At 31.7% G+C, this 12,645-nt stretch overlaps 1 protein-coding gene across 1 annotated transcript; it reads left to right on the top strand.

Annotated features, from left to right (window-relative positions):
* The first annotated feature begins 922 nt into the window (after positions 1-922).
* Positions 923-3,733, top strand: LOC112005975 (probable WRKY transcription factor 40). Its single transcript, XM_024038271.2, has 4 exons — positions 923-1,156; positions 1,698-1,952; positions 2,084-2,200; positions 2,663-3,733. Exons 1-4 carry the CDS (start codon positions 1,127-1,129, stop codon positions 3,041-3,043), a joined length of 783 nt encoding a protein of 260 aa, XP_023894039.2. The 5' UTR covers positions 923-1,126; the 3' UTR covers positions 3,044-3,733.
* Positions 3,734-12,645: the final 8,912 nt, after the last annotated feature.

Below are 12,645 nucleotides of genomic sequence, written 5' to 3'. Positions count from 1 at the left end.
TTTTATTGAAATAATAAAATTATGATTTATAAAATATCATTCTTTTATATATATATATATATATATTAACATCACTTAAATTGTACACCAATCATAACTTACCATCAAGCTATAACTAAAAATAAGTAGACTTTTTATGACATAAGTAGACTTGTTGTAGTATTTGGCCTAGCTGGTATGCAGTCAGAGAAAGTTACAAGAAAAACAAATTTCTAACATCTTGAGAGAAATAATAATAATAATAATTGATATAATACTGTTCAAGTATGAAAATACAATCCACGTTTATTATGCCATTGTTTATCTTTTATGACATTAAAAACCTCTTTATCAATTCTTTCTTTTTTTTATAAATTAAATAAAAACTCTTAACAACTTATTTACCAAAGGGGATAACAATTTCAAAATATTTTTTTATTATAATTTGCCACCAAAAAAAAAAATCTTTCTAATTTACACAAAAAAAAAAAAAAAAAAAAATCTACCTCCACTTAAAATCTTTCTAATTTACACAAAAAAAAAAAAAAAAAAAATCTACCTCCACTTCCTAAAGAATCTTAAGTGAGCTTTATTATGTTTTAGTTCCTTTCTCCTTGTTTTAATTATGTACAGAGGAATACTGTCAAAAAAAAAAAAAACAATTATGTACAGAGAAATTAATTCGCCGGGGACCCAAAATAGAAAAAGAAACTGAGTCAACAACCAACGTAGACTTGAGTCTTTGAATTTTGTTTTCATGCTTCCGTGACCCAAAAAATAAAAGGAAAAGAAAAAAAGTTAATGGAAGAAAGAAATGCAGGGCTTACGTCATGGATAGTGATGTAATTATGCTTAGTGTGTGTTTCGTAGTTCTGTGTATGATTCAAAGGTTCTTATATACCATGAATCTATTTTTTTTTTCTAACACATGGATTTGATTTCAACATTTTTCTTAAAAGAACCAAGACCAGCCTCCGTGTTAGTCTTCATTAATCTTAGTGTAAGTTGAATATAACCAGGCCTAATTAGACTACCAACCACTGCATGAATACAACTTATATTACACTATAGATAAGAGCTTCTCCAACTCTTATTTCTTTTTCTTCCAAAGGCTTAATCAGTTAGTAATCATCGAAGTTCATTCAACATGGAACCTCATATCTCCTACAAAGAAAAGGTAATTTTTCTTTTGTTGCTTTACCTTCTCCTGGGCATGTTGAACAGAATAAACATGTTCAACTTGCTTCTTCTTTTTTTTTTTTTTCTTTTTTTTGGGGGGCGGGGATTAAAATAAGATCTTTCAACAGAAAATCTTAGATGCTTGTCTGATAAAGAACTTAGAGGTACATCCATGGGTTCCACGTTTCATTTTTTTTTTTTTTTCCTTGCCTCGCTTTGGGCATTTTTTCCATGTTTCTTTTAGCATAGGAAATAAATCACTTTTTGAATTACATGAAACATGTTTTGTGAACTTTTTTTTTATAAACACATGTTTTGTGAACTTAAGATCACAGAAGATGGCTCAATGATATATAGTGGGGTTAGTTTTTGCCTTCAAAATTTGTGAAAAATAAGCTATACATGCTTAAATCTACTTTATTCTAGGTAGGAAAAAGGTTTAAACTTAAAAATTATATTAGACATCAAATACCTTTGATTTTTTTTTTTTTTTAATGTTTTTGGGAAAAAGATTTAAAGGAAAAGATGTTTCTCTCCAGGTGGAGACCCTCCAAGAGGACTTGGAACGTTTGCGAAAAGAGAATGAAACTCTAAGATTCATGCTTAGCGCCATGAACACCAAATGCAACATCCTTCAAGCCCGTCTCCAAGAAATGAAGGTAGAACAAATGGAAATCAATTTACCTCAAAGTGGCTCAATCTATGAAACAAAGAAGAGAGCACGGACTGAGATTCCTATACAGACTAAGACAAGACAAATCTTTGTGAGAACCGACTCCAAGGACACTAGCCTAGTAAGTCTTTTTTATTTGAACATGGACATTTGTGTGTAATGGTTACTATTTCTATGTTAATTCAGTTGTTAAAATCGATTTATTCGTCTTCATTCATATTTATTTATTTATTTATTTATTGTGGATGTTAGATAGTGAAAGATGGCTACCAATGGAGGAAGTATGGGCAGAAGGTTACAAAAGATAACCAATCACCTAGAGCTTATTTTAGATGTTCCATGGCTCCTATATGCCGAGCCAAAAAGAAGGTGCGCTCGATTGGAACTCTACAAATTCCATCACATATCTACAAGAAACTGTTTAGTTGTTAGATTATTATTGCTATATTAGATCCATTTTATTACCAGTGGTCGTTTTGGAGACAGAAAAGTATACAAGATAAGGGAACTGATCAAGAAAATAACAACCGTACTTTTAAAAATTACAAAACTATTTGACTATAATTACTATTTGACTAGAAAAAATACTTATTAGAGTGTATTATTGGAACACGCATCTATAAAAAAATTTCAAAAATTAATTAGTATTTCAATTTACACAAAATTTGACTAATTTGTTGGTAATCCATAAAACTTATAATTCACAAAATATAAATTGTTATTAATCCTTTCCATCCAAATGAATAAAATATAGATTTTGAATGTGACTTGATGGCAGAGTTAATAAAAACTACAGTCTAACTAAATGCTATTAATTTTCTTCCACTTCAGGTACAAAGATGTATGGAAGATAAGTCTATTCTTGTAGCAACTTATGATGGGGAGCACAACCATGAAGCTCATGGTTCTCTTGGGGACTCTTCATCTTCATCAGATATAGTGAACACAGGCTCAATAGCTAATGTTATCTCTCCTCTATGCATGGCTTATAATAACCCATTTCAACCAGCTATCGCCCTTGATCTTAGTCTTTCCATGCCAAATCAAGAAAATCGAATACCATTCCAAAATTTTGTGGAAGACTACCATAGCAACTACAACAAAATTGAAGAATATGTTGCAACTTTAACCAAAGACCCTAATTTTACCGCTGCTTTAGCTGCAGCTGTTGCAAACTCCATCGCCGACCAACCTAAAATATCCAAGATTTGAGAATCTGAACATTATTCATGATCACTGTCACTGTAAAGAGACTAGAGTATCTAGATTCTAAATTTAAGGTTAATGGTTTTCTTATAGGTGTCTAATTGTTAAGAATAAGGTTCACGTGTATTGGTTTCTTTAATTCTATCTTCCCTTCTATGAAAATGAGACGATTAAGTTTTATTCATCCTTATTAAGATGCTATCAAAGTCAAAATGATATAATCAAGAGTCGAGCGATTTAGTGGTATTGCCCAAATTCTATCAGGTGTAGGAGAATTTGGGTTCAAGTCCCCCTCTCCTCCTGTTTGTGAAAGGAAAAAGTGAAAATAGCATAATCATATGTGTCATGCATGCGTTTTGTAGCACAAAAATGGAGGAATAAATTTCTTTAGCCTGCCTGAAGTGGTTGCTGCTGCTACTGTGATGGAAAACGGAAGAAGGAAATTGAAGAATTGTTGGGTTATGGTAGTCTATATATAATAGTGCCTCTGTTATTGATACCTAAATAATGTACTTGCTCACTCTTAAGCCTTTTTGGTTGTAACTTGGAGGGATCCATCTCCATCAACCTCACACCCAAGTCTCTAATCTGTAGTGAAGGGGCTGAAGGGGAAGGATCCTCCTCTGTTTTTTACGCAGCAATAATACCTTAGGCAATTTATGCAGATTGGTTGAAGAAGAAGAAAATATTTTAATATTTTATGTTGTTTTCTCTTTCTTAGTGGAATTAGGATTTATTTTCTTTTTCAAGTTCAATTAAAATCATTTAACAACTAATCCAGGCATGTAGAAGCATATTTTTTTTTTTTTTTTTTTTTGAGAAGGATGTAGAAGCAGAATCTGTAACACACAATTACTACAACTCTTTCACGAAATCCAAATTCTACAAGAACAATATGCTAGTAGGCAAAATAATAGAGAAAACCTCTCTAATATACTTTTATTAATCAACATATAATAAAAATCCACTTTCTATTTATAGGAATGGAATTTCTCCTACTCCTTTAAGGAAAATAAATAATAAACTTACTTCTACTTGAGAAAAGATGAACTATTTAAGTAAGAAAAGAAAAACAATTAAAATCCTAATTCAACTAGGAAAATGATTTTAATTAAACTTAAAAAGGCAAATAAATCATAATTCCACTAGGAAAGAGAAAACAACATAAAATATTAAAAAAATTTCTTCTCCTTCAACCAATCTACATTAGCAATTATCACAACAACAATAACAACAAAACCCTCAGTCACAAATGGATATTGTAAGTTCACATCTATCAATTTGAATCAATCAATACCTGAAGAAGCTATCCTATATTTTCCAAAGAGTCATATTATCAACCAGAAATTGAGCAAAACAAATATTAGGTTGTGGGTGGTGGGTGGTGGGTAGAAATCCCACAATAAGTAATTAGATTATAAATGGCAAATTTGGTGTTCAAGTGATAATCCAATGGTAAGTGCATTCATGTAGTGTTTTATCAAATAAGAAGTTCTAAATTCTAGCTTGCCATATTGGTGTGAGCAGTGTTTGGCAAGCCCCTTCCCCACCCCCACAATGCCAAAAAATAAATAAACAAATAAAGAGCTTTTTGGACTTTTCCCTTGTATTTTCTCAAGTATATTCAACAAATAAGCTTAAATAAAGTGAATCCATATGCATAATGTAAATAAAAAAGTTATTCAATTTTGAAAATATAATAATTATAGAAATAGAATTTTTTTTACAATTTTTTTCAAAATGGCTAACATAACTTATTGCAATTGATACATAATAAAAATAGTGTCAATGATGGACCCAAGAGAAAATGATATTGCTCTAATCACAACATATCATATTAGAAGTTGTAAAAAAAATGTTGTATAGTGGAGTATTACTCTTGAAAATAAGTGGTTGATAAGTTCTGCTAACTCATAGAGTTAAGCTTTGATTTGCAATTCTGAAGCAAACAAGAATTCATCGGGACCAGTGGATTCTAATTAGCTCAATATGTGAAATTTATTTACGTTGAATAAAAGACCTGGATTCAAACCTTGCTTATACCAAAAATTAATAATTTTCTTAGCCTAATACTAAAAAATAATTATCATAAAACAGACGTCATAAGTTTAAATTCATTATATCTACCAAAAATAAATAAATAAATAGAATTCATCCTGACCCACCTACCTACCACCTCTACTTTGATGAAGAAATATTCTCCTAGGTATTGACATGAATGCATGGAATGAATTATAGGATAACATTAATTGTCTAATTGAAGTATATAAATTATGTTACAATTAGGGGTGTGTACGGATCAGTTTAAGATGGGTTGGATAGTTTTTACAACCCAACTAGATCTTGTCAAGTTAAGAAATTCCCAACCCTACCCAATCCACATGGGTTGAGTTGGGCTTAAATGTTTCATATCTTGTAAAAAATTGGTTTTTCATCGGCAATGTAAACCCATTTTTTAATGAATTACTACAATTCCTAAAATGTCTTAGTTATATTCCAAATGTCCAAATTCATCAAAACTTTTTTTTTCTCCATATACCAAAATAAATCAAACTAAAAAGTTATTATAAGAATAAGAAAATGCATTTGTATAATGTTTGAGTCAAGCTGAATTAAATGAATTGAAAAAACTATCAGTCCAAGTATCCGACCCCACTTTGAAGCTCAAAAAAATTCCAACACAATCCAAGACCTCGGGTTGCGTTAGGTTGGACCAATTTCATTCAGTTAATGGATTAGATGCATGCCCTAGCTGCAATGTCTTTGATGTTTACACTTTTTAATTAATGTTGTTGTAAACTCATCTTATAATAATATGAACAACAAAATACTCTCAACATTACTGTCTGCATTTGTTGGTTGTACTGGACACAGGCGGCTCCATCTTAGTAAGACTTTGAAAGTATAAAAGATTTTATTGTAATTGGGTCCAATGACCTTTGAAATGGTTTTAATTGGCAGCCAAATTCAGTTGCTTTCCATCCAAAAACCATTTCTTTTTGTCATTTCGAACTGGTGCATTTAATTATAGTAGAATAAAGATGCTCAAGTACGTGCCACAAAATGGTCTAGATACATGATACCCCTAGCATCACCTTAAGTTAAACGTACAAACGAAGGCTAGTCCATATTTAATACTAGAATGATAGTCATTTGAAAGGTACTTTTTAATGTTGAAAGCCCTACATTGATTTTCTGAGACCACTGACTTCAAAGTGTGGAATATATATTGATAATGTGTTTGGAAGTTGCTAGGAACCTGAGGCCACAATCCGGTTTTCAACGACGGCTCTAAAATAAGCCTGTAAAGTGCAATATTGAATGCCATAAAAAATTAGTGTATTTCTCTAACTCATCACTAATTAATTTTAAGATAAAGTGACACAATTTACAGTTCGATAAAAGTTAAGCATAATTAGGGAAAGTATTGCCTAAGAATTCATACTTTTTTTATATTAATTACAATGTTTACATACATCCTCCAAAAAAAAAATTACAATGTTACATACACATTTAGTAGGGTCTTGAACCCACAACTTCATCTTTTATCCAATTACCAAGTGGCAATTAAACTATTATTCATTGACACTTGAGCATTCAGTTTTAAGGGTTCGACTCCCCTCCCTTGTAAAATCCTTTCATTCTCTCTTACTTTTATTTTACTAAATGACGTGTGGCACATAAATAATCTAAAGATTTTAAATAAATAAAAAGAAAATTCATGTCAATCTTTGTAAGATTCTCCTCCTCTGCCTCTCCTTCTCTTACCTCTACCATAATCACCTAAAGAAGAAGGTGACCCATTAAGCTAGTATTGCCGCCAACTTTGATTCAATCCAAGGTTCCAAACAAAACAAAATTAAGAATACTATAAATTTTATTATATATATTTACAAACTAATCATTCCTAGTACCCAACTGTCAAATTATCAACAACAACAACAAAAATGTTAAAATTACTTTTTTATGATTAGTGACATATTAATTTTATGTAGTAAAATTCGTTGAATTCTTATCACCCCTCTTCTAACATTACCAACTTTAGTGTAAACTCAGTCATGTGATGCATTTTCCATCTCCCTCAAGGCATAGCGTAAGGCTCTTTGGTTACCAACACCGATCATTTCCACCTCCTTACACGATTGAATAATTTTGTTAATGATCTTCAATTCGTTCATGAGCTACAAGAATCCATAGGCCAAAGGACTCTTCAGTTCAATTGGGATATAAAGCTATATATCTCCTTGGGTGTTATTTGTTATCAACATATATCTGTGGTGAATCTGGTGATGGGCAACCTTGGTTAGTAAATTAAAGTCACAGCTAAGATAAATAAATTCCATATTGCTCTCACTTTAAAGTAAAGATATATTCGAAATCTACTGTTTTACCCACAATTCGTTTTTCGGCCTAAGAACACATATTTCAAAGGCAATTATCTTCTCAACAACCATTAGCGTAGAATGGTTGAAAGTTGGGGAGGGCTCTCAAAGTTCTTAGTTGCACTTAGAAGTTTATAATATACTAGTCGCAAACCCACGTGATACGTGGGAAAATGTAATATAATTTATATATATAATAATAGGTGAAACTAAGAAAAATTCAAATTTAAATTCCAAATTAGAATTTCAATTTTATGTCATGTGTCCTAAATTATTATTCTTGAAGAGTTTTATTTCTTAATTTTAGAATCAAATGTGGGACCACATCATAAATATTCATCCAAATGAGTTATTAAGTACAAAAACCAAGGAGTATAGAATAAATGAATCATAAAAAATAAAAAAGTGCTTCACAATAATTTTTTTTTAAAAAAAACATAGACAATTTACATTTTATACATAATAATATCCTTACAAAATTTTTTAAAGAGTAAACAAAATATAAAAATGACTATCAATAGTATTTAAATTATATATATGAATTATATTATGCATCTTATTGTATATCTTTAAGTATATTCATACATTTGCATGAGATTACAAGCTAGTTATTTTAAAAGAATATAATGTAAAATTTATAGACTAAATAGTACATGTGTTATTTTAAAGTATTTTTTATTTTTATAAGTTTTATATAATGTATTTTTCATTTAACAACAATATAAACGTAATTTAATAAAAATATTTAAATTACATAATTATGATATTGTTTTATATAAATGGAGAAGATGTTATTAAAATGACTCTTTAAAAAATATATATATACTATAATCAGTTGACCAATTTGAATATATCCAAAAATATTTTAAAATATATATATACACCATCACTCTGTGGAGCACATCACACATGTAATATGTTACATTAAGTTTAAATTATTGTATCATTCTAAAACTGTAGCATTTTTTTTCTTTCCAAGTATAAGTATAATGCGTTAATGCCTATATTATTGAAACTTGTATTTTAAGGTAATCTTTTGAAATCTATCATTTTTATTTATTTTTTTATGGCCCATATCTCTAATTTCTAATACCTATTTTGTTTGCATTTTTTAGTACAAAACTAAAGAATTTGGCCCAAATAGAATAAAATTTCATACTTTCAACCCAAAAGTTAAGGAAAAAAATGAATTTTTGAGTCCAAAACCGAAAAGGCAACCTACAAATAAAATCAATTTAATACCCAACTAGTCCAAGATCAAACTAGATTGAATGGACCAAAATGGACTAAATTGTACCAAATAGACCGAATTAGATCAAATGGACCAACGTGAACCGAATAGACCAAAATGGACCAAGGTAGACCAAAATATATTGAATGGACTAAAATGGGCTAAAGTGGACCGTAGTAGACTGAATAGGCAAAAGTGTACGGAAATGGATCATATGGACCAAAATAGACCGAAGTGGACCGCATTGGACCGAATGGACCAAGTGGACCTAATTGTACCGAACTGGACTGAAATGCTACATTGATGTAGCATTTCAGTCCAGTAAATGCTACAATTCAGCTTTTAGATTTTATATAGGTATCTTTATCAAAGAAGGCTAATGAGGAGAGAGTTGAGAGACTAAGAAGGACATTGGATTTCTATAGAAGTTTCTGTGTGAACTCCCAAGCTTAAGAGGAGGTCTAGCCTGTTATGGAGGGCTAGGTTTGAAATTAAAATTATAGAAGCAAACAACTGGTTGAGATGTGGTCAAGTGCCTGTTTGTTTGCACTTTCAGATGACAAAAAGCGCTTTTTGAAACCAAAAAATTTTTATGCGCGTTTGGTAAGGTTTTAAAAGCTGCTTCTTCTAAAAAGTCGCATTTGAAATGTAAAGGAAGTCCACTTTAAGACTGGGTAGCTCTTTAGAGCCTTTTGCAAAAGCCAATGCGCATTTCATAAATATTATCATTGGAGGCAGTGTTCAATTACCAAACTGCCCAAATATTTCATTAAAAACCCAATTTTACCCTTTGATAAATCAAATGATAACACCTCTCTGGAGCTCACCTCACGCTAGATTCCTTTCATCTCTTTGCTCTACTACAGAACGAGCCTCTCCGTGCTGCTACAAAGGTCCTCTCCTTGCTGCTGATCTCACTCTCAAATCTCAACATCTGATCTCACTTCCAATTTGGTTTTGGGATTATAGAGAGAAAGAGAGGAGTTGGTTTTGGGTGAAATTGAGAAAAATTGACTCACCTTAATTGATTTTTAATTGGCATGCACGAGGTTGGATGACAAATTTGAGAGGAGTTCGGTTTGGTTCTTGGAAGTTGTTTGATGAAATTAGAGAAAATGAGAAGCAGAAAGAAGATAAAAGTGGATGGGAGAATATTAAGGTGGAAGAAGATAAGGGTGAAAGGAAACATGTTGTTAGAAAAAAAAAAGTAAATAAATAAATAAATAAAAGTAAAAGGTAGAGTGGGATACATGTCCATGCAAGGAAATTTACAAAATGAAAACTACAACTGTATTAGGACACAACAAATTATCAAAAAAGTTTCACAATAGTTGAGGTATCAAATCTTTTATTAGACTAGGATCGATAAAAACTAGAAACAAATAGTATTGTGAAAATATTGTCACGTTTTATTGTATCTCTGGACTTTTTAAATGAGTGCTATTTTCTTTAGGAAAAAAAAAATAGTGTTATTGACACAATATTTTCATAATAATTTCATAATAAATTTTACACAATACGTTGTTATTGGTTTTCATTTGAACCCACTAGTGACATTATTATTTTTTTATCTACCATTAACAACTTGTTATATAGACTTTATTGTGAATTTTTTGTAAAAATGTTGTGTCCATAACTTGCATTAAGAGAGATTATTAAAACAGAGAATTCTCTTATATATATATATATATATACATATTGTCCTTTTTAATAATTTATAACTCAAACCTCTACTTTTATAAGTGCTAACCAAATACTCAGCTTTTTCAAAAAACACTTTTTAACAGTTTTTACCAAATACTCAGTTTTTTCAAAAAACTCAGTTTCATACCGCACTTTTTGAAAACCCCACTTTTTCAAAAAGCCCAATTTCAAAAAGCTGAACCAAACTTACCCTAAACCTTAAATGATGTCATGGGCTTGAGATCCTAGTAACTTGGAAGTTGTCAGACATGCATGAAGCAGCACAGTTCTTAGCTAAACGACATTCTAGCTCATGAGGAAAATTCATGATACTAGAAAAGTTTTGAGAAAGTGGAAAAAGGAGATTTTTGAATGATGTCAATTAAGGATAAGTGAAATAACAAAGATGTTGGATGCTTGTCAAAAGGTAGAACCAACAGCTCCAAATTTGAATCTTGAAGCCCATTTGCAAATGGAGCTTGATGAAAGTAGAAGGCTATGAAACTCTGGCTTGAGGAGGGGGATAGAAATACCCTTTTTTTTTCCATCTGGCTACTATAGTGAGGAGAAGGAAAATTTATATAGATAGATTCCAGTAGGGATATCAAAGGTGGCTAATAGACCCAGATGAGATTGAGAACATCTTGAAGAACTTTAAGTGGGTTTATGAGTCCAGTAAACCTTCCTGGCACAAAAACATAGAAGATTTGATCAAGTCTATGGTGGTGGGAGTTGGAAAATGAAGAGTTTTGCCAGTACCTTCAATGGAGTAGATTAAAGTATTGGTATAAGCAATGAATTTATTGAAGATGTAAGGCATGCTCCAATGGTGGTGTCCAATCTAACAAACTACAGGTCATAGGGATAACTAAAAAAATTGCAAGACTTGTTTGATGAGGAGTCAATTGCAGTAAGCAAGAAAATCCAAGCGTCTAATAGATCTAACAAGGTGACTTGGATTAAGGAATGATCGAGCAAGTCTACAGTTAAGTCGGCTTCCTGGATAGATCATGGAGAAGAATTTAATAGAGAAAATCAAGGCATTTGGAAGAAGTTGTGGGGATGCAAATTTCACAAAGAGATTGAAACTATTTTTGTGGAACAAGGGACAAAGTCCGCATGCTGTGTGGCTTGGAAAAATGAAATTGAAGCATGTGTTCAAGGGGTGCGATATGGCTAGACTGGTTTGGCTCAAGTTGGGGCCTAAACCTAAAGAGATTGCAATTGTCTTCAAGCCTGGATTCAATGAAGCTGTTTGTGGATTCTCATAAAGAATTTTCTAATGACTCTTTGTCAACGGCATACTTTTTTAATCTTGTTGCAACCACAGCAGATGGCTTGAGGAAATTGAGGGAATGTTGTTCTTTATAATTGAGGCAAAATAGACCTCTTATCTTTGTCAATAAGAATAAATCAAACCTTTTTCACGGTATGTTCAATCTTGTAAGCCAAATCCGATACTCTTTATGGTTCAAGATCCTAGGGAAGTGGAGTTTGCCTCCGTTGTGAACTCTGCTCTGATGTGAGCCTCTCTCTACCTCTTTCGCGGGCTATTCTGCTCTTTTGAAGACCTTTTTTTGTCCTTTGGTGGCAGTTTTCACCGTCTCCTTCAAGAGTCTCAAGTCGATCCTATGTGGTTGCGTCTCATTCGTTGGTTGACAATTAAGCCACCCTCAAATTCCCTTAGGGGGTGGCCCCGGTCCAAATCTAGCACAGAATGGTCCGAATCTAATGGTTTGGATTTCAAAGCTGGAGTTCTAACACTAAGGTGGATTCTTCCTCTTAGCTACTGCAGGTATGTGCTTTCTCTCCTAGATCTATTGCTTCCCTACATAGTTTTGGTGATTTTAGGGTCCGTTTAGTTGAAGACTGAAGAAGTGAAAATGTGGGAGGGTAGAAAATGAGGAGAGGATAAAAAAATTGGAGTTTTCTTTTATATGTGCTTGGTTGGAATGATGGAAAAGTAAAATAAATAAATAAAATTGGTATAAATTGATAATTATGTCCCTCTTAACTAAAACAAAAAGTAACACTTCTTATAAATAAATAAAACTGGTATATAGACACCTCCTAAAAAAGAGCACAAGTCTTGATCCAAAACACGACACACACGTATATAAACCAACACCAACACAGTTCTATAAATAAATAATAAAAAAGAGAATAAAAGAAATGGACAAAACACAAGAAAGCAAATATATATGTAAAATAAAAAAGGCAAAGAAGATAAAGACAATGAAAAATATTGTAAATTACTAGGGAAGAACCGAGGGCAATTTTGTCCAACAAAAACCTCACATTCTCTCTTGTAT

This window comes from Quercus suber, unplaced genomic scaffold, assembly GCF_002906115.3.
Source record: "Quercus suber isolate HL8 unplaced genomic scaffold, Cork oak 2.0 scaffold_74, whole genome shotgun sequence".
Lineage (NCBI taxonomy): Eukaryota > Viridiplantae > Streptophyta > Magnoliopsida > Fagales > Fagaceae > Quercus > Quercus suber.
This window is presented reverse-complemented; position numbering and strand designations above follow the sequence as displayed.

What these genes read in the sequence shown, in the direction of transcription:
- LOC112005975 (XM_024038271.2), top strand. Translation starts at nt 1,127, where the DNA reads ATGGAACCTCATATCTCCTACAAAGAAAAG. An exon ending in ATATCTCCTACAAAGAAAAG is followed by an intron (nt 1,157 to 1,697) that starts GTAATTTTTCTT and finishes GTTTCTCTCCAG; the next exon opens with GTGGAGACCCTCCAAGAGGA. An exon ending in ACTCCAAGGACACTAGCCTA is followed by an intron (nt 1,953 to 2,083) that starts GTAAGTCTTTTT and finishes TGTGGATGTTAG; the next exon opens with ATAGTGAAAGATGGCTACCA.